Genomic DNA, 23,933 nt, shown 5'->3' with positions numbered 1-23,933 from the left:
GCCGTCGACCTAGCTTTCGGAAATTCCGAAAATTCCACAAAAGGTGACAGTGCGGCATTAATTAAATTCCTTCGTGACGCTGTAAACCAAACAATTAAGTCGACCGCGAAGTCGAGTCTGCACTTCATATAACTTTATTTAACTAAACTAAAACATAAATTTACACATAAGTTCACGTGAATTGATTTATACATATATTTTAATTTTATTTAAGCTTTTTTTTATACTAATAAATAATTTTACTAATTGAATATTAATACTATGCTATAATATTAATTAAATTCTTTAATTAAAATTTATATTATTTATAATAATTGAATACTTTTTAATAGCTAATACATATCTTGATAAATTTAAAATATATATTTTCGTATATATTTGCAAGCTCGCACATACACGTTTCCGGAATTAGTATATCCATTAGCGAGTAGAGTCAATTAGATCCGCTGACCGAAGACTGGATTCGTTTTACTATTTCGAAGCTGAGGCATTGCGCTAATTGCAAGTTTTAACGAGCGTCGGTTCGTCCAGCTGCTGCTTCCATTTCCGGGATGTCGTACGGACATTGCACGTCTTCTCTCTCTCAGAGGTGTCTTAGAAAATCAGGTTAGCCTCGCCAGGAATCTCCTTTCGCTCTTTCTCACCACGTTAAATCGCGCTCGTTTGGCAAAGAAGCTTCGAGGAAATTTACCTTGAATTCCACGAACCACAACCTCTAATTGTAAATTTTATTACGCAGGAATTTAATTTATTCTGATTATATTAAATTAATTTTACGTCACAGAATATTTTAAGTATAACATGCAATTATACCAATAATTATTACGTTGACAATTAATGGCGAAATGTACTAAAAAATGTTATATCTTCTAGCCATTTAAGAAATTTATATTGCTATTTACTTTTTTATTCACTCATCAGTATAATGTTAAATATTTATTTAAAACACGACAAATGATTTCCTATATTTTTTTGTTAGTGCTACTTTTGAGAACTCTCTTTGACATAATCGCAATGCAATCTACGATAAGAAAAGATCATGTATGGTAGATAAGCGCGATGACCAGCTACTAAGTAGGAAAAGTCCGGAAGACACGAGCAGAGTCTAAAAATATTCTGTCCATCCATGTTGTCCGTTACTACTTCGGGATCGTAGCAGAAGGCGCGTAATGCAGCTTTCTTGTTGCTTTCACATAACACATATCGTGTGCGTCTGTCAACCCATTATAAACATTGTAATTCTCACACTCGTTGATTTTTCTTGTAGTTGACTCATTAATTTCGCAAAGAAATTTCATAAAGGAACATTAATAAAATAGTTATTAAGAAAAAGCTCATATTAAATTAACCATATAATTCTGCGGGTATTTAGAGAACAAAATACACAGATTCTAATGCTGGTATCTTTTTATAAGTTAGACACATATTTTTTGTACTGAATTATTTATATAACTTTAATAATAAGAGAAGCAAAATCTAAATAATAAATTATGGTATATAACCTGCTTCATCTAGTTAAACATATTTTATAAAATGCTATTAATTTTTTAACTATTTTGATGTTTTCATTTAATAGTTTTCTCAGGAATAAACGATAAATATGATGCGTTATATTATTTCATCACTCATGATATAAAGGATAGAAAAGAAGACGCATAAAGAAAAAGAGAGTCCTTCTATGGCACTCCTTTTCTCTTGTTCGTTTTCCTCCTCGTGAACCGCAGAAGCGAAGACGTTACCATAAGAGGACATCTCCCACCATATCTGGACCCCGACCTCTCTTTCTTTCTCTCTCTCTTTCTTCCTTTTTCTCTCCTTTTTCCTGTTCTGGGACCACAGACTTGCGGGCCCCAGGGGTATTCCGAAGGGGATTGTACAGATACTTGTAACTCGTGAATACCGACGTATATTTGCATCAGCAGTTAATTAATTCTGATTTAGCGAAATTATCATTTTTTTCCCTAAATTATAACTTTTTAAATTGAGAAACAATTATATATATTAGAAATCTCTCTCTCTCTCTCTCCCTCTCTCTCTCTCTCTCTCTCTCTCTCTCTTTCTCTCTCAATATTCAAAAACTAATTTATAAATTAGCAGGTAAATAGTAGTGTCAATGATAAAATTTTATCCATTATTTTAATATTACGAATGTGTAAGAAGTTTACACATTCATATACACAATTCTTACATTTTAGTACAACTGATATAATTAAAGTAAAAAATCGGAATTTGTTTTACTGTCAACAATGATTATACTTGACTGTATAAAAGTAATTTACAAGAATAAATCTTTCAAATGTGTGATAAGATTAATTTAATTTTTAACTGTGTTATTCAAAGTAGTGCATACATGTCAAAAGTTAAGTATTCAATTAAAATAGAAATTGGAGAATAAAATAGTACAATTGAAAACTTGCTGAAATTGATTGAAGAAATGCGTAATTTTGGATCGTCGTAAAGCATGAGCCATACACGCGATTCTTCATGACGACCCAGCAAGGAGAAGATAGCGGAATGCATTAAAAAGCGTCGTCGCCATTTACGGCTGTCATCTCACCAGGATAACTCGAAACTGCTCGCAGTGAACTTCGCCTTTTGCGGTACACTGCGGCTCTTTCTGGAGATATCCTTTTTCAAGACTAATGGATCGTGATAAGGATTCATGTCTCGATGATACAACGTTTCATCTCTTTCTCTCTCTCTCTCTCTGTATCGTTAAAAAAAAACGAAGACCTGTATCAGTCTCCGGTGTGACGTGGCGCATTCCGATTAAGTTGTCAAAGGAAGCAATATTAAAAAAGAGAAAAAGTCCGACAATTATAAAGAAATCACAAAATATTTTTATGTTCCTCATACTCCATTTTTAATTTTATTGTTTTTATTTAATTTTAAATTAATCTTGATATCAGTCATTTTTCACGTAATGCATGCTTTTAGATGAAGTTCTTTAACCAAACTGGATTCTAATTTAAATTTCATAACTGAATAAACATGCATAATAAAATATTACTTATATAGCTAACTTTTTAAATGCAAAATTATTCCTATTATTTTTTAATTTGTTATGAAATATTATCACATATCAATATGAATGTTATGAAATGTGAATATGTCGATATGAATTTCGAGATTTCGTATTTTTGACATCTAAAGCAAGTTTACTTCTACTTTCGTCTTCTTGTTAACGCTTTCTTATTCTCTTGTAATGGATTTTCCGATTAAATTAATAGGGTGAGAGATACTTACGTTCCCATGGCCAGGTGAGTCATCGGCTCTCTCTCTCTCTCTCTCTCGTGCCACCCTGTAGTGCCTCGGCACGGTTCGTTTTCTGGGCAAAAGCCGGGACCAGAAACAATGGAAACGAGAGGTCGGTAGGCACGTGTGTGCAAGGTAGCCACGATCGTGACGGTCACGTTTCACTCTCGCATTGTATGTATCGTGTGGTGTACCGTGTGGAAAGCCAGCAAGGGCTTTTGTATGCATCTCTCTCGAGGACATCCTATACTCTTCCGCCTTCCCTTCCTCTCGCTCCTCTTCACGGTAGAGGATGTTATCTATACCTCTATTCGATTCCTGATTGTAAAACTGATTCTTGCTAGATATCGAGAACTTACATATTTACATTGACTTCAATGAATTGATAGAGAAATGATTGGAACTAGCTCTTACTAATTTTAATGAAAAAATAAATACGTATTATATATTTTTTAAGAGCATAGCACTAGAAGTATAGCACTAGAAATTAACTTGATAAATAATTTGGAAATCAGCTTTGAAAGTAATTTGAAATTTTGCAGAAATAAAATATTCAATTATAAAGAATAAGAAATATACACAGTTTTGCGAAAAGCAGCAGGTGTCGCGTTTTATGAAACGACGAAAAAACGATTAATGAGGTTCGCTTTTGTGTTGCACAGGTCGAAAACGTAAGTTTGTGCGTAGGAGCATTGCGGGCTCTGGGAGCGGATGTAGGTGCTGTGAACCCGGGTGAATTGGCGGCAGGATCAACCCTGTGGCCAGTACTGGCTTTGCTCTTCGCCCTGTCACGTTACAAGCAGCGAGCCAAGCAACTACAGGATATGCCCAGGTAAGTTATTCCTTTCGGCAGGACAGTCGATGATCGCATGATTGTGAAAAATGTATAACTTTGACAAGTTTTAAAGATAAGTATAGATTTTTAGGGCCATAAAAATATTGGAATTTAATTTCTTAAATTTGCAAAGCCTTGAAATTTTCTACAAATTTTGAATCTTTATGCCCGGTTTTCACCAACGTCGTTTAACTTGAACCTTAGTTCAATTCATTCTTTGTCTGTTTCTAAGGGAGACTGTTAGAAAGAGACAAAGAGTAAATTGAACTAAGATTCAAGTTAAAGAACGTTGATGAAAAAGAGCATAAATACCGATATATATTTGGCTTCTTTTTAGAATTATATAAATATCTATATTACATACAAGCAAACTTTTGAGATCTAAATACTTTATTTCAATATTTTAAGCTGTCGAGTTGGTTTTGTTTTTGCAATTTAGATTATGAAACTCTTTTTACATTGTAGAATTTTTAAAAAAATTTTTAAAACTTTTAACATATTTAAGATCTTTGTTTTTATATTCTAGAATATTTTTTTTATGTTTTTTGTTTCGCGTATTCACTTTTTACATCTTCAAAATTTTCAATTCTTTTCATCATATCATTAACGGGTAACCATAGACCATACCGACTCTTCGCAATCCAGTCTTCTGAAACAGACCATCAGTTTGCTGTACAGCCCAACGTCGGTAAAATGGCGATGCACGAATCCATGGAGACTTTCGGCAGATATACCTATATATGATCTGCTATAGTAGTCGATGGTATCTATCTACCATGTTTCGATAACTTAAAATCGAACTTTATTAATAATCAAGATATTATTAATATTTAAAGCAATAATCAACTTCATCATTTGTTAGTTAAACATCATTTATGCAGCATATTTATTAATGATTGGTGGTCCATAAAGATGAAAATTCGTTGAATTAATTAAAACGTCGATAAATCCTTTATATAGTCGATCAACTTTTATGAGCCAAAAAGGATTACATTACGGTGATATTTTAATGACACAGAATGTCAGAAGAAAGTTTTTAAGTGCGATTTGACTTAAATTTAACTTACGGACCCGAAACTTGTCGTTGTTTGGGGGTTTTCGGTCGTGAACGAATTATTATAGCTCGATCAAATCGAATTACGTTGAAATCAGATTACGATACGCCATTAAATGATACCTAAAAAGATATGTATTAAAAATTAATGAAAATCTAAAAGAAACTTTACTAACTCATACAGAAAGTCCTTGTATTCCCATAAGGATTAATAAATATTTCGACAAGCCACATGATTAAAACTATAAAAAATTAATTTAATACACATTTCGGAAAATATATTTATATTCTAAAAAAAAATGTTTTTTAATTTTAATAATTATATAATATTGTTATAATTAATATTAAAGCTTGCTTGCGTATCTTATGAATTGCTTAATTATTTGTTGCGTATCTTTTTATTTTGATAATCTCTTTTTTCTAATCAAGTTCTTTAGATTTATTTCTACCAAAAATTGACTTATAAAAAAAATTTGGTCATTTTTTTCTTTTTTTTTTTACATGATTTTGATACGGACTTTGTTTGGCGTGGCATTTGTATTTTGCAGCGACCTGAGATCTATGTCGAGAGCTTTATTTCCTGCCGCGCAGTCGAATCGATACCGACGTCCTGTGGAACAGCGGCCGGGTAGCGGCGTTCATTAACGTCTGCGTTAATCAACCGGTATACCTCCCTCTTTCTCACTCTTTGTCTCTTTCTCGTCTGCTTCCTCGCGTTATCGACGTTGAGTAAAGTGCATACAGTTATACCAATGTTTCGGCACGCAGAAAACGCGTTTCACGGCCGAGAGCGAGGCAACTTCAAATATTTTAATTACTCCGCAGTTAATTGCAGCAACCGAGAAGAGTGAAAGATGGAAACGTGTGTGTGTGCGCGCGCGCGCGCGCGAGAGAGAGAGAGAGAGAGAGAGAGAGAGAGAGAGAGAGACAGAGAGACAGAGAGACAGAGAGACAGAGAGAATGATAAAGAGCAAAAGGAACGATATTTGTTATGTCGCTTAAAAATTCTTTAAAACATGATAAAACAATTTCCAATAGAATATACTTAATTAAATCCGTGTCAGAATCGAAATAAGAAGCTGCATAAAGTCGATATCAAATCATAAAATGTAGTAAGAAATTAAATATTATTTCCTCGCAGTAATAAGATAAAGAAAAGATATACGGAGATAAGTACGATGAAAAAGAGGGCATATCTCTTAAAAGCTATTCTATAGGGGTGACTGACTCTGCGTTCTTATTAATCGCGCGTGCACGCGACTGCACGCGCGGGGATGCCGCACGTGGCAAGCGCCCCAACTGTCAAGGTCGATATTTTTAAATCGTGGTACCTTCTTGGACTGGACGACGAATTGCTTAGATGAGTAACGTCCCGAAATTGTAACTTGAATAATTCGAATAACACTTCGCACCGCATCTAAAATCTGTCCGAATTTTTAGGATTGGGTATTATTTCTGAGATTTTTACTATTTTTAATTTATGATTGCCTCATGGTTGATAATCTGTTTAACACTTGCTTATAAAATTATTTTTTAATTATATTATTATTGGAAAATTAATAACAAACCTGAATCGGAGATAAGTTTTTTTTAGACGAGTTTAGATATTTTTATTTATAACTTTTCCTTTTAGCTTTTTTAGAATGAGTAGAGAAACTCAAATAATTAGTCCTAATTTTAATAAAGAAGTATTCATAGTCTTTCAACGCAATATACGATTGCAAATTAGAAAAAGAAATTCTTCTAATCAATATAACAATTAATGTCTTAAGGAATAACTAATCAATTAATTAAAGTTATGAATTAATAATTTATTCTTCAGCTTTCTTTAATCAGCTTGAAGAAAATCTTTTTACTCCAATAGAATTATTGTAAATTTTTCATACGATTAGATGTCTAACTTGTGTTTCATATTTCAGAAAAGTTACATGTAATATATAAAATAACAATATTCAAATTGGCCCTAGACCGATCTTTTTTGATCGTAAAGATGAAATTAGGGGATGTTTGCGTGCGAACTAGAAAAGTCTTGGCCTGCGAGAGTCGAGATAACGGAAACGCTGAGAGAAATCTCTCTCGGGCAAAAGGGGCATTCGAGCCTGGATCTAATGGAGCGCGTAACAATTCTTCGGGTGGGAGAAACGCGAAGCCGGGGCCCTCGGGCAGGCCGCGTGTGCATTAACATATTAACAATGCTCCATTATGCCCCGGAGTGTATACCTAGTCCCATGCGTGGGCGCGTTATGGACCACTCAAGACCGCGGAACATATATTCGAAGCCTCAAAACATGTATCCTAAACTCGCTCTACGAAAACATTTTAACGAATTTAGTGTGATTTTTTTTATTAAAAGAAAATTTAATAGCAATTTTTCGTTAAATGTTTAAAATTTTTTCGATACATCAATTGCAATAATAACTTGGTTTATTAAATTCAATGTCCAGTTTATGTTAAATATTCAGTCATATGTCTGTAGGAAATTTATTATAATCTATTAGAGTGAAGAGTGTTTTCTCGAAATTGAATGGACAAAGCCTCTTTGTCAGTTTACAATCCTGATGCTTCATTCGCGCATTGAAAGATTTTCTCCTCTAATTCGCAATTATTTATTATTATAAGATTATGAATAGCTTTTTATGAAATCAAAACTAATAATTTAACTTTTCTCTTTCTTGAAAAAGATTTTTTTATACAATATTTGAAAAATTTTTAAAAAATCTTAGCCAAAATTCAATTTTTAAATCTAACAAAAAAATTCAAGGTAAAAATGTATGAGAACGAGCAAAGGTAAAGACTAAGCAAGGGTCAAGGTTGACAAAAAAATTCTAGCACACGTGTACGCACATCTCGTTAGACTGTATGCACAATACATCTATAGCACACGCTCATGCGTGCACGTGCACATTGGGCGCGGGGCATTAGCATAAAAATGGTTTAAAAATTCGTCGAGCGTGCCACTGGCATTGGCTGGCTCCCAGGGAAGACTGAATCCGCCATTGGCTGACTGCGTATCGCGAGAGAGGAGGGTCGAAGAGAACGGGCTTCAGAGAGGCTGTGAGAGCTAAAACGAGTGAGGGAGAGACTGAGAGAAACGGAGATGGAATGAGATCATGAGAGAAAAAGAGAGAGAGGCTAAGAAGGACAAAGACCGATCCTGCGAGGGTGTACCCGAAGAAAAGAGAAAGAGATAAAATAAGGTAAAGAGAGACAGGAAGAGAAGAAGGGATATAGGAGGGTGCGAGAAGGCAGTACCAGGCAGTACTCAGACAAAGAAGCGTAGCAGCGTCGGAGTACCGTAGGCAGAGCGAGAACGAGAATGAGAGAGCGAGAGCGAGCGAACGAGAGAGAGAAAGAGAGAGAGAGAGAGAGAGAGAGAGAGAGAGAGAGAGGACCTAGAGTCCAGCTAGACGTCAGAAAGGTTCAAGGGAGACAGTAGACAACAAGATAAAGCGTGACAGAACGATGAGAGAGAAAGAGTGACGAGGAGAGTGCATCTGCATGGGGAAGCTGGTGTGACCCGAAGGGGGCTGGAAGGTGAACGGGAGAGCGAGAGGGATGCCGATGGTGGAAGAGGGGGACCAGGGGTCGCGAGATACCAAAGCGAAGGGGGGAAACGGCGAGGGAAGAGAGAAAGAGAGAGAAAGCACCACGTGCTATGGGAACGGGAATGGCTCTCTCTTCTCTTGCCGGGCCTTTCGCGGCGGTTCAGTTCGAAACGGGCCATCAACGATGCCTACACACCATGGCCACACCACCATGACCATCGCGACGGAGTGTGGTGGTCGCCCGTGGTCGCCATGAGGCGTCGTCGTTCAAGTCGATGACGCTCTCAAGAACCGAACGGTTTCTCAAACTTGCTCTCGTCTCTTTTCCCTCGTCGTCTTGTCGTTTTGTTTCGCGAATTTTTCGAGTGCAGCAAGATCGATGGATCCGTTCGATTATGCGCGGAGCGCGGTGAAGTGTCGGTCTTCGAATCCCGCGAAGAATCGATAACGATCGCGCAGATCGCGCTCGTGGAAGTGGTATTGCATGCTGAAAGAGAACAGGATGGAAGTTGACGATTCGTTTATGGATTTTGTTTGAACGTGAGAGGAAAACGCTCTCTCGTGATACGATCTATTTGGACTATCTATTTAACGCGGGAAGATTGATCAGCAAAAAAGTCTCGATTTCAACTTAATCGTTTCTACGTAATCAAGAGTTAATAAAAAAAAAAGATTAATCTGGAACTAATATATTATAACGTATTGCTTTGACAATGATTTAAAAAAGTGAATAACTAATATAAGATAAATGAAATTTTTATAATTACATTGAACATATGACATAAATAAACTGACTGTAATGAATTGAAATATAATTAAAATTAAAACTTAATTTAATTATATTATAAAATAAAGAATGTGAAACATATATATGTAATGTGATAATGACGAATTAAAGTAAATATTAATAGAAAACTAATTAACGCAGATTTAATTCCACGATAAAAATCTGTTACGTAACTTTTGTTCTATTGCGATCAGAACGTTACGAGCTTCTCCATGTGTTTTCATCTTTTTGCATCGATCCCGTAAGGATGTAGATCTAACCTGATCCCATCTCACGATCGACGATAAGTCGGTCGATCGAGCAGCAAGTCGGATCAATTTACGACGAAAGTGTCCGTTGGCACGCTAACATCGAATTGCAGAGTACTCGAAGAGATCCTCATTATTTTTCGCAGTTACAATCCGCAGAATGCAACTTGTTGCAACTGTGCGTCACTATATTAGAGAAGATTGAAATCTGAGGATATTTTTCTGTAAGGTTTTAAAGTTAATCTTGAAGATACGAATCTTGTGGACAATGTGGACCATTCGCTGAAGAGATAACGTGACAATAGCGAGAATTCAAAGAATCGAGGATGAAGTAGAATCGATGAAATATGCATGAATTTTGAGGGTGAATTATTCAGCGTTTCGTAAAGAAGGAAGCACTTCGAGGTCGATGCTTTCGATTTCTCAGCACAATTTCCGTTCGGAAACCGACGTGTTGAATTTGAAGCTTCCAACGAAACTCTTGTCTTTCAATTAACAGACAAGTTTTTATGCGAGTTGAAGGAAACAAAAGTGTAAAAAATAATGTGAAAATTATGAAAAGAAGTACAAGTATTATTACAGGCGAATAATATGTAAAAGAAAATAAAAGTGATATCATATTAATAGGATTAATGTAACAAAAGAATGCTAAGTTATCGCTTAAATATATATTTATATATGCCACTATTTTTAAATCATAATGTATAAAAAGTAATGTCGACAACAGAAGATAAGAAGACTAAACACATGTTTATTTCAAGATTAGAATTTAACAAATCCTAAAATTGAGATATTTGAAATTATCAAACATATCGAGTGAGATCAAGAATTTCTTTATGTAAGCATTCAGTATTGGATCTCCCTCCTACGCAAATTCTTTTCATTCAATTTAAATCTCGCTTTCGTTCAAGAGACCGAAGGAAACGATTTCATCTCGGAGCGTAAATAACATCCGTACAGTAAACAAGGCGAATAAAGTGCAAGATAAAATAGGATCTGGAATCTGACGAATAGAAAATGACGCTCGGTTTAAACAATAAATTTCGCCATTCGATCGACGACGAGAATCGGCGAAACGATATCGAGAAGCTCAGCACGAAGTAGATCTCTTTTATCACCGGTGTCTCGTTCCCACGTTTTACGAGCCCTTATTATAGCGAGGATAATAACAATCTCGAGAGGAAGGGACCATCGGGTCCATCGATACTACTCGATCGTTAAGTCGCAACCTCGAGGATACAATAAAAGGATAAACTGATAAATTATTGTTATTACATACTTTTTTGAGTTACTTTAAGTAAAACCACTACTTAATAAAACAACAAAGAAACTTGTAAAATCAAGCAAATAAAGCTGTGAAATGAAATAAATGCAAAGAGTGTGAAGTTTGATATATTATTTAAAATACTTTGATATAATACATTCATAAGAGAATGAACAATAATTAATAAACGATTTTATTTTTAACACAATAAAACAGTACTTACAATTAGTTATTTTAATTTAAAAAAAAACAAATGGATTAATATTGATATAACATGAAGTGCAACTTAAGGCGATTACTTTCGCTAGTTTAAAAGGAATCATCAGTAAAATATTCGAAGGAAAAAAAGAGGGATAACCGCAAGGCATCATGGGAAATAGCGGAAGCAGCGGGGGTAGCAGCAGCAGGAAGGCACGGAGCTTGCCAAATTCGCCGGAAGCGCACAGGTATCCCAGCATTCTTTCCACCGACTTAATTTGTAAATGAAAAACAGGACCGTAAAATAAAAATACGATCAGAAATAATTAAAAATAAAATGTATCTCATGAATCTCTCTGTTTCTAATGTCGACATTGTGAATCGATATATCGTTTGTCGTGGGTGGAATACTCATATATATTTATTCGCTACTTCCGACATATTCTTATTCTTATATCTCATTGTATTTTGATCCTTATTCTTTCGTTCGCTTGAGCAAGCGACGACGAAACCGGTTATTCGGTATATTTAGGATTTCTTGAATCGCGCGGGCTACGTACACATTACCGCTATGTGTAATGTAAGTCCTTCGAGGAAAAGTAGACGTTGAAATTTTTTCATCTATTTTTCATATATTGTTACCTTGATTGCATGAAATTAAACGTAGTTAAGAAAATTGTATTTCTTACTGAAGTGAATATTTCTGAACTATTTAATAAAAAGGGAAAGAGCAAGAATCAAATGGTAAACTTGGTATAATATATTGTATGTATATACCATAAATGCTCAAATATCTACAATTTTTATATCTTATTTAAATAAAAAAAATATAAAATTGATTGAACAGGTAATTCAATTAATTAGAAATTATAATTAAGTTTGTGACATTTTTTATTTATTGATACAAAAATTGAAATAAATTATACATATATAATATTTTAATATTTTTATAGCGGTCGAATTCTATTTCCTCATTTTTTTTCTTTTTCGTAAAATTGCAAATTGCGAAAGTGACAACAACCACTAATTCGAGTCGCGTGTCGTAGGTTGGAGGTATCGAGGAGGCTCGCGACAGTCGCGGCCTGCGGGCTGCGACGCGAGGTCCTAACCGGTCTCTTCGAGTTCCCGTGGTGATCGGCCGCGACCAGGCGGATCTGGTTTTGCATTTTTCCGTTCTCGATATAGATCGGCGGCGACTGGCCGATTCACGGCGTTCTTCTCTTTCTTTCCAATTATCATGTAATTATGCTTTCCCGCATATACCGCAACCAACCGTCACGAATAATGAGGATTGCAGAAAGTAAGAACAATGTCTTTGTAACACCCTTACGCACTTCTAACAGGGGTAGAAAATAAACAATAAAGTCTTACATCCTCGTATATAAAAATCTAATATATATATTTTTAAGTATGTATTATAAAAAATATATAAGGAAGATAAAAGAGAATTGTTTCATTATTTTCTCTTCAAAAATACATATTTAAGATAAATTGCGCATATACGATAAAAATATGTGTATAAAGTTCAGAAATGTAAAATGGGAAAAGAGAAATAAAATAAGAAAGAAAAGAAAATGAATAATACATTTTCTAATTATAAAAATACATAATTAACATATATAACTATATATATTTGTGTGTAATAACTTTTAATATAAAAAAATAGATATTGTTTATTATCAACATTGTTCTTGCAAGTGCGATCTTTCTTATGGCATAATTGCTCGCGAGGGAACACTGGGAAAAATACGACATTTCGAGTGAAATTTTAACAGCGATGAAACGCGAAGGGTAATAGGATCCTTTAATTAAATCGGCTTAAAAAATTCATTTCCCGTTAGCAGCATGCAAAGGGAGGAAAGTGGACCCTTCGAATATTTTTTCAAGCATACTCGATCTCGAACGCTCTCAATTCGCAAAATATTCGTGAAGATGCAAGTCTTTCTTTATGCTCGATAACTAACAATTAAAGTTGCCGAGATCGTTTTTATTGTTAAAAAAAATCGTCGACGATAATTCCCATGAATGAATGAATTAATATATCACCAGAATATCGTTTGCATAAAATTTAAACATAATTGTACACAAAATGGTTTTAATTTGCATCAAAATCTGTATATAAATATAATTTATCCATTTTACTTTGTATGTATAGGTACGTAGAAATCAGAATTTAGTTTATGCGAATATAGCTTATTTTTTATTTTTACTATTTTATTTTGTTTTGACAAAACGGTTTCTGAGCAAACAATTTTCCAAACGTATTTTTTCCTTTTACTTTCTCTTCGACTTGTTCCTTTCTTTATTTAGCGAACGAGTTCAAAGACATCCGCGGGTCGACGAGAGTGAGTCAATGTTTTCGATGTGAATGGCCGCAGAAATAGATCCTTGGGCAAGCACGTTTCGCGATCGCGCGATTCGCGGGCTAAATTCTGCGCGACTGATGTTAGTGAAACGAGAGCGAGCTTGTGTGTCGTCTCGTGTGATTCCACCGATCGTGCGCATCAAAAGGAAAAACGACGATTCGACGCGGTGCGTAAACAGGAATAATCCGAGCTGACAATGTTGCGCTCGTGCGTAATGATTGAATCATTTTTGACAGCTCGATCGTTTCAGACAAACCGACTTAAGCCACTTTGAAATTATTTTTTTAATAAAAAATGAGATAATAACACTGTATTAAAAATATCTGAAAAATATCTATTCTTTTAAAGATATCTGAAATATTAGAAAAAAGCTAAGAAAATTAATTCTAAGAAAAAAAAATAATCTAAATAATTCAAATAATTAAATTTTGAAAATCCAAATAAAATATTAAAATATTTTTTAAACAATTTTTGCATTATCGATATGTTAGGTTAAAAATTTTTCTTTAACTATTATTATTTTTAAAACTAAACACCTTTTATTCTGTATTTTTTATTATAATTTTTGCAATAATAGTTAACATTGTCATTTATTATTGTATGTTATTATTGTTCTTATTATGTGTAAAATATAAAATTTAATAATTAAATATGTAATCTTTACATCCGCGGCAAACAAAGAGCAACGTTCGATTGGTTTTGAAGCGAAGATCCGGCCGTGCCCTGATGAGAATCAGCAAATAAACAACCATATTTTGCTCGCGTTCCCCAGGAGATGCTCTCGCCAAGTTCGCTTTGATTAATTAGAATGGTGCATTGTTCGCGATGCATCAGCGATGATGCATCGCGGCAAAGAGGGCGGAGGTCGGCGGAACCGTTATGCATCGCGATTGTTTTGGATGCAAGAAGATCAAACTTTGCCTTTGGAGTGTATTAGAATACAACCCAAAAATATATTTAAAATTCTGACCAAAAAAAAGAAATACGTAAAGTACGTAAAATACGTAAGATAATGAAAAATTACCGATTATATTACATCGTTAACTCTAAAATTATTGCTCATAATAATTAATATTGATATATAATTATTTTCTTTATTATTTAATAAATAATATTGCGGGTACTTTTTAGGAATCCTTCTGTACTTTTGTAAAAATCTGTATTCTTCATTTTCTTAAACTGAATCATTAAAAATTTTACCGAGTGAGAAACAGAATAACACAGAATTTTACTCGGGTATATCTCTCATCTTCAATCATTTTTAATACAAATTTTGACTAACATTTCGACTAATGATTCGCTGCTTTGTAGTGGATACACTCTTTTTTTCTATAACAATAAGAGAGTAAACTTTTATTCTTCTTATTATTTCATATTATATTATGCACCTTTTACGTCTTTAGTATACAAAATAGTTTCCAAAATTTCCTGCAAACTTTAGGAGAGCTATCTTTTAAAGAGTAACGATATGCATCAGCGTCCTTGCCTGCGTATCGGCGATAAACGGTGGTCGTGAAAGAACCGCGTAATAATATCGCCTCGCGGGGAAGAACGGTTCTGCTCGTCATCGTGCTTCTTCCTGGAAGCGGCAGTTAAGTCCTTCTTCTCTCGAGATCCTCTAAATTTATCCCGTGTTCCGCTAAAACAACGAGGCTCCACTCCGCTTCGCGCCACACTATATGAAATCCTCTCTCTTGACTCTCTTTCTCCTCGAATAAGACTCGGCAATTACTTCTAATACCCAGAATGAATTATTCGATTCGTTCCGGCGCTATCCGCGTCTAGCTCTCGCCTCCGCTCTTCTTTGGTCTTTGTTAACGCGACTACTCGCGCGCGACGCCGCGCGCCGCAGTCAATTTGCAGCGATTTATACTCCTGTTCCTGTACGAATAATTCGCCAAAAAGCGGAGGCAACGAGATACGACTCATGACACGAGAAAATTTCAAAGACAAAGTCGGTAAAATAATATGTACTGTATACCAAAATACAATAAATAATTATTATCTACTTTAAAATAAAAGTTTTTACTATTTTGGATTGAAATCTCTAAGTCTTCAATGAGTATTTCAAATGTGTGATCTTTTTTGGATATCGAAAAATTCATTTTCTCGCAAAAGTGTCTGATCAACAAAATTTCCACTCAATTTTACGCTCACACACCTCGATACTTGAAATATATGAAAATACAGGTTCCATTAATTGTGGTTTTACTCACGGTTTCACCTGAATCGCGTTTTAATTTGAAGTGATATGTTTCTATTTTTAAATCTATATAGCGACAACGCGGAAATATTTTTTAGTCAACAATTCAGTCAACCTATAGGTATGCATTTTACTATAAGTTAGCTTAGAAAAATTTTAAAACAAAATTAAATATACTTAATTCTAGACAATAGTGTATTTATAGTGAAAAGAAATAATAATATTTAAAAATGAGATAAGTAGTATATATTATAAAATAAATTTATAATATAAATTGCTTTGAAAAAGTTATGCAACTTTGTACAAATTATATTTCTATTTTATTAATTATTATGTCTTCTACTTTTGCAGACAAGACAATGAAATTTACAATATCATTAGGTAATATTAAACTCAAAGAAAGTGACGTGTACTTAATATTACGACACTTCGTTTTCCAGCGAGAACTGGCTCTAGCTTTCGCGAGATTTCGAGATCTCGCTTTGGCGAATGAGAGAAAGAACGTTCTCTCTATATATCGCAGCGACAGGATCTCTAATTGGCGGCCGTTCGAAAAATCGTACCGGTCGGTTCGATCCCGGCAGTCAGCAATTAAAAGGAATGTCGTCCCCGCCGATATGCATCTTGTCGTTGCTGGTCGACCAGCCTAATCACGCGCTCTTGTTGCCCGCGAGCGTCAAAGGGAGAGCCAGCGACTCCCTTCCTTGTACGTTTTGCAATTGAATTGCGCATATGGCGCGTTTACGTTGTTCGTTTAAGCGCGATTATTCAATTATTTTAGCTGTTTGCATAAAACTTTTGTGAATATACGTATATTTATCAGCCGCGCAAAATAACAAACGTAAACAAAACGATTTATTCCATATATTTGTAATATATTATCAATTTAATATTAACTTAATTAAAACAAAAAGAAAGTAGTGTTAAGATTTTTAGGAATGTTAATTTATTATTTGGAAGAAAGACTCGCGAACAACAGCAAATGAAAGGTAGAACTTTTATGTAATAGGTTTTATTAATTTTTGCAAACATTATTGATTCGTTATTTATAGAAATAGGGTTAATTAGCCGAGTGACGCCGTCAAGATGATAAACGAAAAGTGACAAGGGCTTCCGTCAGCTTGTTATATACTTGTAATCCCATCATTGGATTACATCGAGAACGATGCAAACGCGCATCAGTCGTCATTGATGGACGCTAATGAAACATGGTTAGGTAATTAGAAACCGAGTTAAAGTTGCGGAAAAATTGTATTGTTAATTACGCTAATGCCTAATGAAACACGTAACGCCGAACAAATTGCATTGTTATTGCATTGGTGTGTGTAACCGAAAAGTTTGATTGCGTGTGATTTGTTTGAATAAAGGCTTTTATCGAGCGATCATCGAACGCGATTAATCAAACGCGATAATAATGGCCCTTGCGAAACATGTGGCTGCACGGCAGAAATTATTTAATCTGACAATGAGATACCGTCATAAATAACGTAACACGATTACGAAGTAGAGTATACTTGCAGCGAGACGATTATATAACTAAAGAAAGTATAAATTGTGATTTAAGATATTAATAGAAAGCAGGTAAAAATGAATTTAAAAAAAAAATTAAAACAATATGTTTAGAAGATATTATTTTACTGTATAAGATATTAATTGTTATTTAAGAAAATAATACACATATGATGTATCTATATGTGTAACACAATAGGTATATTAACATGATTAGAATCAAAAATTAATTTCGTCATTTGAAGACCTCTGAAAATCGGGACGCATATCATGTAACTAACTAAAGATTTTAATAATAGGTGTCGACGCAGATTGAATCGAAACAGACAAGAGACAAAGACTGTGTAAAGGCGCCGTTTACGGCTGCGAAACGCCCATTTCGCGCCGATATTAATATATCGCTGGGGGTAAGACGTCGCGGCGGTGGTGGCAGTTGCAACACGCGCCACAGCGCGGGCGCCCGACGTCGCGTCGGTACGCGTCGACCGTGGCATTAATTTCCGATATTGCTCTCGTAAATATTCGCGACTCGCCGCCGACCATCCTCGTCGGATTGAAATATCTCTCTTTTTCTGGATTCGACATTGCCAGCGCGCGTCCCTGTTGGAGGATCATTTTTTATATATCGGTTCTCAGGATCGTAGATATACCCACGAGACAAGATTCAAAATGGTTCTAACAATAAGAATAAAAAGAAGCATTCGCTTTACGGTATATTTTTATTTTTAATTATATATAGCTTGATAAATTAGTTTTATGAAAGTGGTAACAGATAGAGGAAAAGAAAATTATTATTTGTTGAAGGTTTGCATACCGCATTCTTCAAGAAATTGAAAAATTCCTTAATTTTATATTTCATGAAAACGTTGAGTCAATTTTATTATTATAATCGCAGATTATTTATTCTTACCTTCTTCTCTCGTTTTTGTCTTAAAAATTTTGTTATACTTTATTTCATTTTTCTATTAGCAATAGAGTTCTAGGGTCTTCCCCTATATATACGGTCCTACAAATTCGGTTTCAATATATTAGGGGAAGATTCGGGACAGGAAGGATATCCTAAAATGCATCTGCGGCAGGCCTGCATTTTGTCACGTAAAAAATAAAATTTCTTTTTTAATAAAGGATATTTATGTATTGGGAAACATTCGGCATTATAAAAAACATATTAAATTATAATATATAGATAATATATCAAGTTAATACATTAATTATTAAATTAACAATATAGAATCTTTTATCGATAAGTTATATGATTTATTGAATCCATTTTCTGTACATTTACTAAAACAAATCTTTTCAAAATTTATTAATTAAATCAGTCGTTTATTTGCTATCACAAAAGCGAAGAAGGAACTTTTTAACTAAAAAATCACTCAATCATTATTTTCTACACGTCAGGATTCGACGCAAATTTTGCGATTCGTCATGTACTCATCACGCGCACACAAACAAAATAGAAATTTATAAAATGCTTTGTGTGTGTATCGCATAATTTAATCTGTTACATATCTCGCTCGCATTGTGCCTTCCTCGGGTATTATTGTATCGTGTCCCTGCACAGCAGGCACAAGATTGGATCTTTCGCAGTTCGAGAGAAAGAATGCAACGAGAAAGGTGTGTCCCGCGAGTCGCGTTGCACCAGCTGTGCGTGCGATGCAAATGGATGTGCGAGACCCACCGTTACTATATTATATGTATATAAATCGGGAAACGAACCTGACTCATGAACTATACTGTATTGAACTCATGAACTGACTATACTAAATTCTAGTATTAGATAGTAGAGATATTCTAAAAGATCGTATTATTAACGTAACTTTTATCGTATATAATAAATCTTGCCTTGTTAAAATGTTAAAAATTTTTAAGAATTAGCAAGTAACAATACCATGTAGTTTAGTTAAATGTTGGTATATTTAACGTTATTTGATAATGTACTTTGATACTAATTAATTAGGCTATTGCAATTCAATTTACTTTTGATGACAAAATAGTTCTTGAATATAGGTTGAAAAATATTTATACCAAATAATTATTTATTTATATCTATTTTTTTGTAACTAACACTGCATGTATATAGGCCCTTTCGCTTATCCATCTAATCCGTTTAATTTTTTTACTTTTCTTCTTCTTCCATCGGATATAATAAGTAAATTAAAAGACACATTGAGAAGTTGCGATCTGCGAGTGAGAGGTAAAACCAGTTCGTTATCCTTTTCCTTATTCTTTTCGCAGCCTTGAATCTTATAGTAACCTGCAGCTACGTTCTCCACTTCGTGGGCACTTGAGTCAATTGGCAGCTGCAATTATTTTAATTGCGGCAAAATAGATGATATATTTAGGACAAAGCGATGATTTATGCGGGATGTGGATATCGGATAGCCGGGTTTAGTGTTAAACGTGTGGCGCGAATACGAGTCAAAGGCCGTTTCTCTGCCAAGCCGGTTATATTCGCAAGGTTTATGGACGGTACTTGGTAATTCGAGCACAAGAGTGTGTACATGACGTTATAATGGACCTTATGTATGGTTCTTACGCATTTATATACATATGTCAAAAAGCTACTAGTTGAAAGGAATTTAACTACGTATTTAATTGTTGATTTATGCATTTACCGGATTAGCTGACCGAATTGGCTGACAGGATTGTTAATTAATTAATGATTTAAGAAAGATAATTTATGTTATTAGCGATAAACTTGCTTTATACCATATTTTATTTAAATTTTTGTCAGTTTATACTTAATAATATTTTTTTCTTATGTTTGTATATATAATAAATTTATTTTTATAAAATAATTTTTTCTTATAATTGTTTTTTTTTTACAGAAAAATGTCTTAATAAATTTACATTTTTTATATGTATTCTCCGAAAATGTATTTTGTAAATCAAAAATATATGAAACAAGAGCTGACAACAGAATCCCTTTTCATTTCAGGCTGCCGTCGCCCTATAACAAGCAGTCGTCAGGAGTTGGCGTCGCAGGGGGTGGCCCTGGGGGTGGTACAAGTATACCCCTGCCCGCGACCGTCGCCGCCACCAGGAGATGCCCTCCGGACAAAGTCAGACCGGCTCCGGCACCGACGCATCAATCACAACTCGGTAAGTTCCATCAACCCATCTTCCTCACCCTCTTGCCGCAAACTTTTCGAACATTGCCGTGTTTTATAGAAAAACATAAAAGCTTTACTCTCATCACAGAAGGGCAGAAAATGTATTCAATATATTGCATAATGTAATAATATTACATTATCACAATTATTAATAAATTGGTTATCATTTCGTTTAATATATACGTATATTCTAACACACATATATTTAAAATATTAATTTATATTAATCATTTGTAAAAAATTGCTTTGTTTAAAAACCAATTATACCTATTTTCTAAAATAATTTGTTACATTTTATTTACACATTTAAATTGCAATGCACTGGGGAACTGCCAGAAAAATGTCTAATTGGTCTGACATCCCGCGTTATTTATCTAAAATTTGTTTTTGCACGATAAATAAATCAATTAGAGAAAAAGCCAATAAATAACGAAAATTGCTATGAATAAAAGTGGAAAATGAACATGGTAGACAGAATTAAAAAACTAAACGTTACAATTTTTAACAATGATCAACAATTTGCGGCAATACAAAATTTATTATTTATTTTGCGGTGCGATCGTGACAGCATTCGCCACATTTTTGCGAACAAAAATTCATTAGCAAGCGAATATCGTCCACCACATTGATCTTTCAATGGTCAAATGGCTTCATCCCCAACCTGTCTATTTTTTTTCCCAGATCGTCTGTAATATTATCGGTATTTTATTGCATTAATCGTTTTAATTATTTCTGGATTCCTTCTGGATCTAGGCGTTTAAACTTTCTGTTTTTATAGTTTTTAAAGTGAGAAATACGTCTGTAATTAAAAATCGTCTACAATTTAAATCAAAAAAGTTTGTAAATTATTACTGCGACTGCTAATTTAAAATATTATGAAATTGGACCGATGATTATGAAAATACGCAGAATTATAACTTTCCTCACTTTAAACAATTAGGCTATTCTTTCTTTGAAGTCGCATTTCTCTCGAGACGTAAAGAACGACAAAAGGGAGCGATGTGCACCCGTGTTAAGAACACCCCATTAGCCATTAGCCCCGTGAATAGCTTTTAGCAACCCTTTGCGCATTTCTGGCTGTCGCAAGAGATCCTGGACCACCATGAAAACTCGTCTCCATGCTCCCCCGTTATTGCGAATATATATGGTGGCTTGTACGATAGTATCTTCTTCATGTGCGTTCTCACGTACGCTTTCGTCTCTCATTTATCTCTTTCATATGTATAAGTGTTTATATACAAACGCTATACAAACTTTCCTCTGCTGATATATGCAAATATATAATTTTTATTTTCCTTTCATTCTCTTTTTTTCTTTCCGTATCGTATATATGAACAACTATCGATTTATAGTAAAGAGAGAGAAATAATTGTAAAGAATTAATTGCAAATATATTCTATAATCCAAGTGACTTGTCTAAAAGACAAATGAAATTTGACATAGATATCGACTTTTATTTTTAGCGCTTTTTCCACACAGATATTCGTATTTGCTGTTATCATAATTCTTCCATGTCTATCTTATTTAACTGCACTTAGTCTCTTCCAAAATGATGAATAATCTTCTTTGTCTACCCTCCCTTTTCTCTCTCACGAATGCGTACGATCGTCTATCCTCTCTATTGCGTGCGCGCTGCGCATACGTACAGCGGTATTACCTACAAAGGGGGTGAGGTGAAAGCGGGGGAAACCTGGGGGTATTCCCCGTCCCTGCGAGATGGGGTGGCACCCCATAGTTTATACTTTACTCTCAACTCCCGCGTTTCCACGGGCCAGATGTGCTCGGGCATCCGATTTACAGGGACGCTCAACTTCGAGCCTTTTCTCGGGACAATGGAGGCGAAGGAAAAGAAAGTGAAGGAGAAGACCGGTCTCTCTTCGAGAGAGGGCGATAAAATGCACGCACGAGTCTTTCTCTGCGTTCTTAACAGTCGTCGGGTTCGCTCTCTGGTTCAATTGCTTAGCGTGCCGTTGCGAAAAATGCGAATGCTAACCGGTCCTTGTCGTCTGACGAGGAGATTTCCCTTTTTTCTGCTAACGGGGAACCTGGTGCCCGCCATTACAGCGATCAATGAGAACGAGATAAGTCGTTCATTCCATGTTGTCTCATTCATATATTTATACAACGCATCGTCATAAGACTTTTGTTTGAGGATTTGAAAGTGAAAATAAGGCAAATTAATTTATATATGATATATAGGTATTAAATAATACATAATATTTTTACTTATTTGTTATTAAATTTTGTAAAAATATATTGGATTTATTGAATATACAAGATATCGTCTTTTTTTAAATTTATGATAATAGTAATAATAATAATTAAATATTTTTGAAAATGTATTTTAATTTATTTTTTCATATAGATTTTAATATTGCTTTTTCAATTTTCTACATTGTATTTTTTTTTTTTATAATACAAGTCCACTGAACGATGAGAAGAATCTCATGCTCTTATCACTTACATGGTTGGGCACCTCTGGCGCGTAGCTTTATGAGGGGATGCTGTACTCTCTCTTCATCTCTCTTTCTCTTTCTCTCTCTCTCTTCGTTTCTCTTGCTATTCTCCATATATCGTGTGATATCAAAGCCCGCGTGTCCATGTGTCTGGATACAGAATACGTTTTTCTATGTTCGAAATAGACTTCCACATCGTACACAAACTAGCCGACTGGCCATAATATACACGTGCACGCGCACATAAGCGAAACGGGGTGCCCTTCTCTCGTCGTGGTTTACGATATTATTTTAGGCTCTTTTTTTCCACTCGGCTATCTACCGCTCATCATGTCGCCATAGTTAACAGCCTAGACGACAACTTTGTCTAGGCGTCTAGGTCAGGGTCTTGATTTGTATCGCTATCTCCCTTTCGATAACATACGTATATTTTTGGATTAGAACATCTTTGGAATTTTCCTTAAAAATCTGTAAATTTTCTATGATGTATTTTCCAAAATGTTCGCTTTATTATAGGTAATTCTTATTTTATACATGTACATAATATCGTTACTATAATTTATACAATTTTATTTTAACAAGTACACATAGTACATTGTTTTTTAAAAATTTATTTTTGAACATATTTATATCTACAATATTTTACTTACAATTAGTTTCAGATTACTTGTGAAAGTTCCACGGAAGCTAATTGTTCGTTAGTGTGCATTCCTTATATCATAACCATTAGATAGCTAATAAAGCAACGTTTGTTTCAATTAGATAGGATTACGCATTACTCGCCTACGCACATATCAATTTCTCTCTGCTTCGCTTTTTTCTGCTTCTCTCTGCTCCGAACTCAACTCAATCCCCATAATCCACTGTGGACCTTCCCAAAGAGATTTCCGGAATGGTGCATGGAAAGAGTCTCGAGCGAATTAAAACGCGTTTAAAGGATACTAACTGCTGGATGCATCATGATTAAAATTCCGCATATTAATTTCTGTATCAAAAAGAAGTAAAAAATTATTTTAAGTATTATTTAAAATTTTATAAGTATAGGATTAGACATTTTATGAATTTATGAATGAATTTATAGTAATCTATCTAATAAA

The 23,933-nt window shown here is 34.5% G+C and overlaps 1 protein-coding gene across 1 annotated transcript in view; it reads left to right on the top strand.

Annotated features, from left to right (window-relative positions):
- Positions 1-23,933, top strand: part of LOC112453288 (protein sickie-like) — a 96,204-nt gene that overhangs the window by 31,681 nt on the left and 40,590 nt on the right. Inside the window, exons 5-6 of the mRNA XM_025013932.1 lie at positions 3,918-4,087; positions 20,206-20,369. Coding sequence (XP_024869700.1) covers positions 3,918-4,087; positions 20,206-20,369 — 334 coding nt within the window. The remainder of the gene's footprint in view (positions 1-3,917; positions 4,088-20,205; positions 20,370-23,933) is intronic.

The sequence above is a fragment of the Temnothorax curvispinosus genome, unplaced genomic scaffold (assembly GCF_003070985.1).
Source record: "Temnothorax curvispinosus isolate PA1 unplaced genomic scaffold, ASM307098v1 QBEX01004244.1, whole genome shotgun sequence".
Classification (NCBI taxonomy): domain Eukaryota; kingdom Metazoa; phylum Arthropoda; class Insecta; order Hymenoptera; family Formicidae; genus Temnothorax; species Temnothorax curvispinosus.
This window is presented reverse-complemented; position numbering and strand designations above follow the sequence as displayed.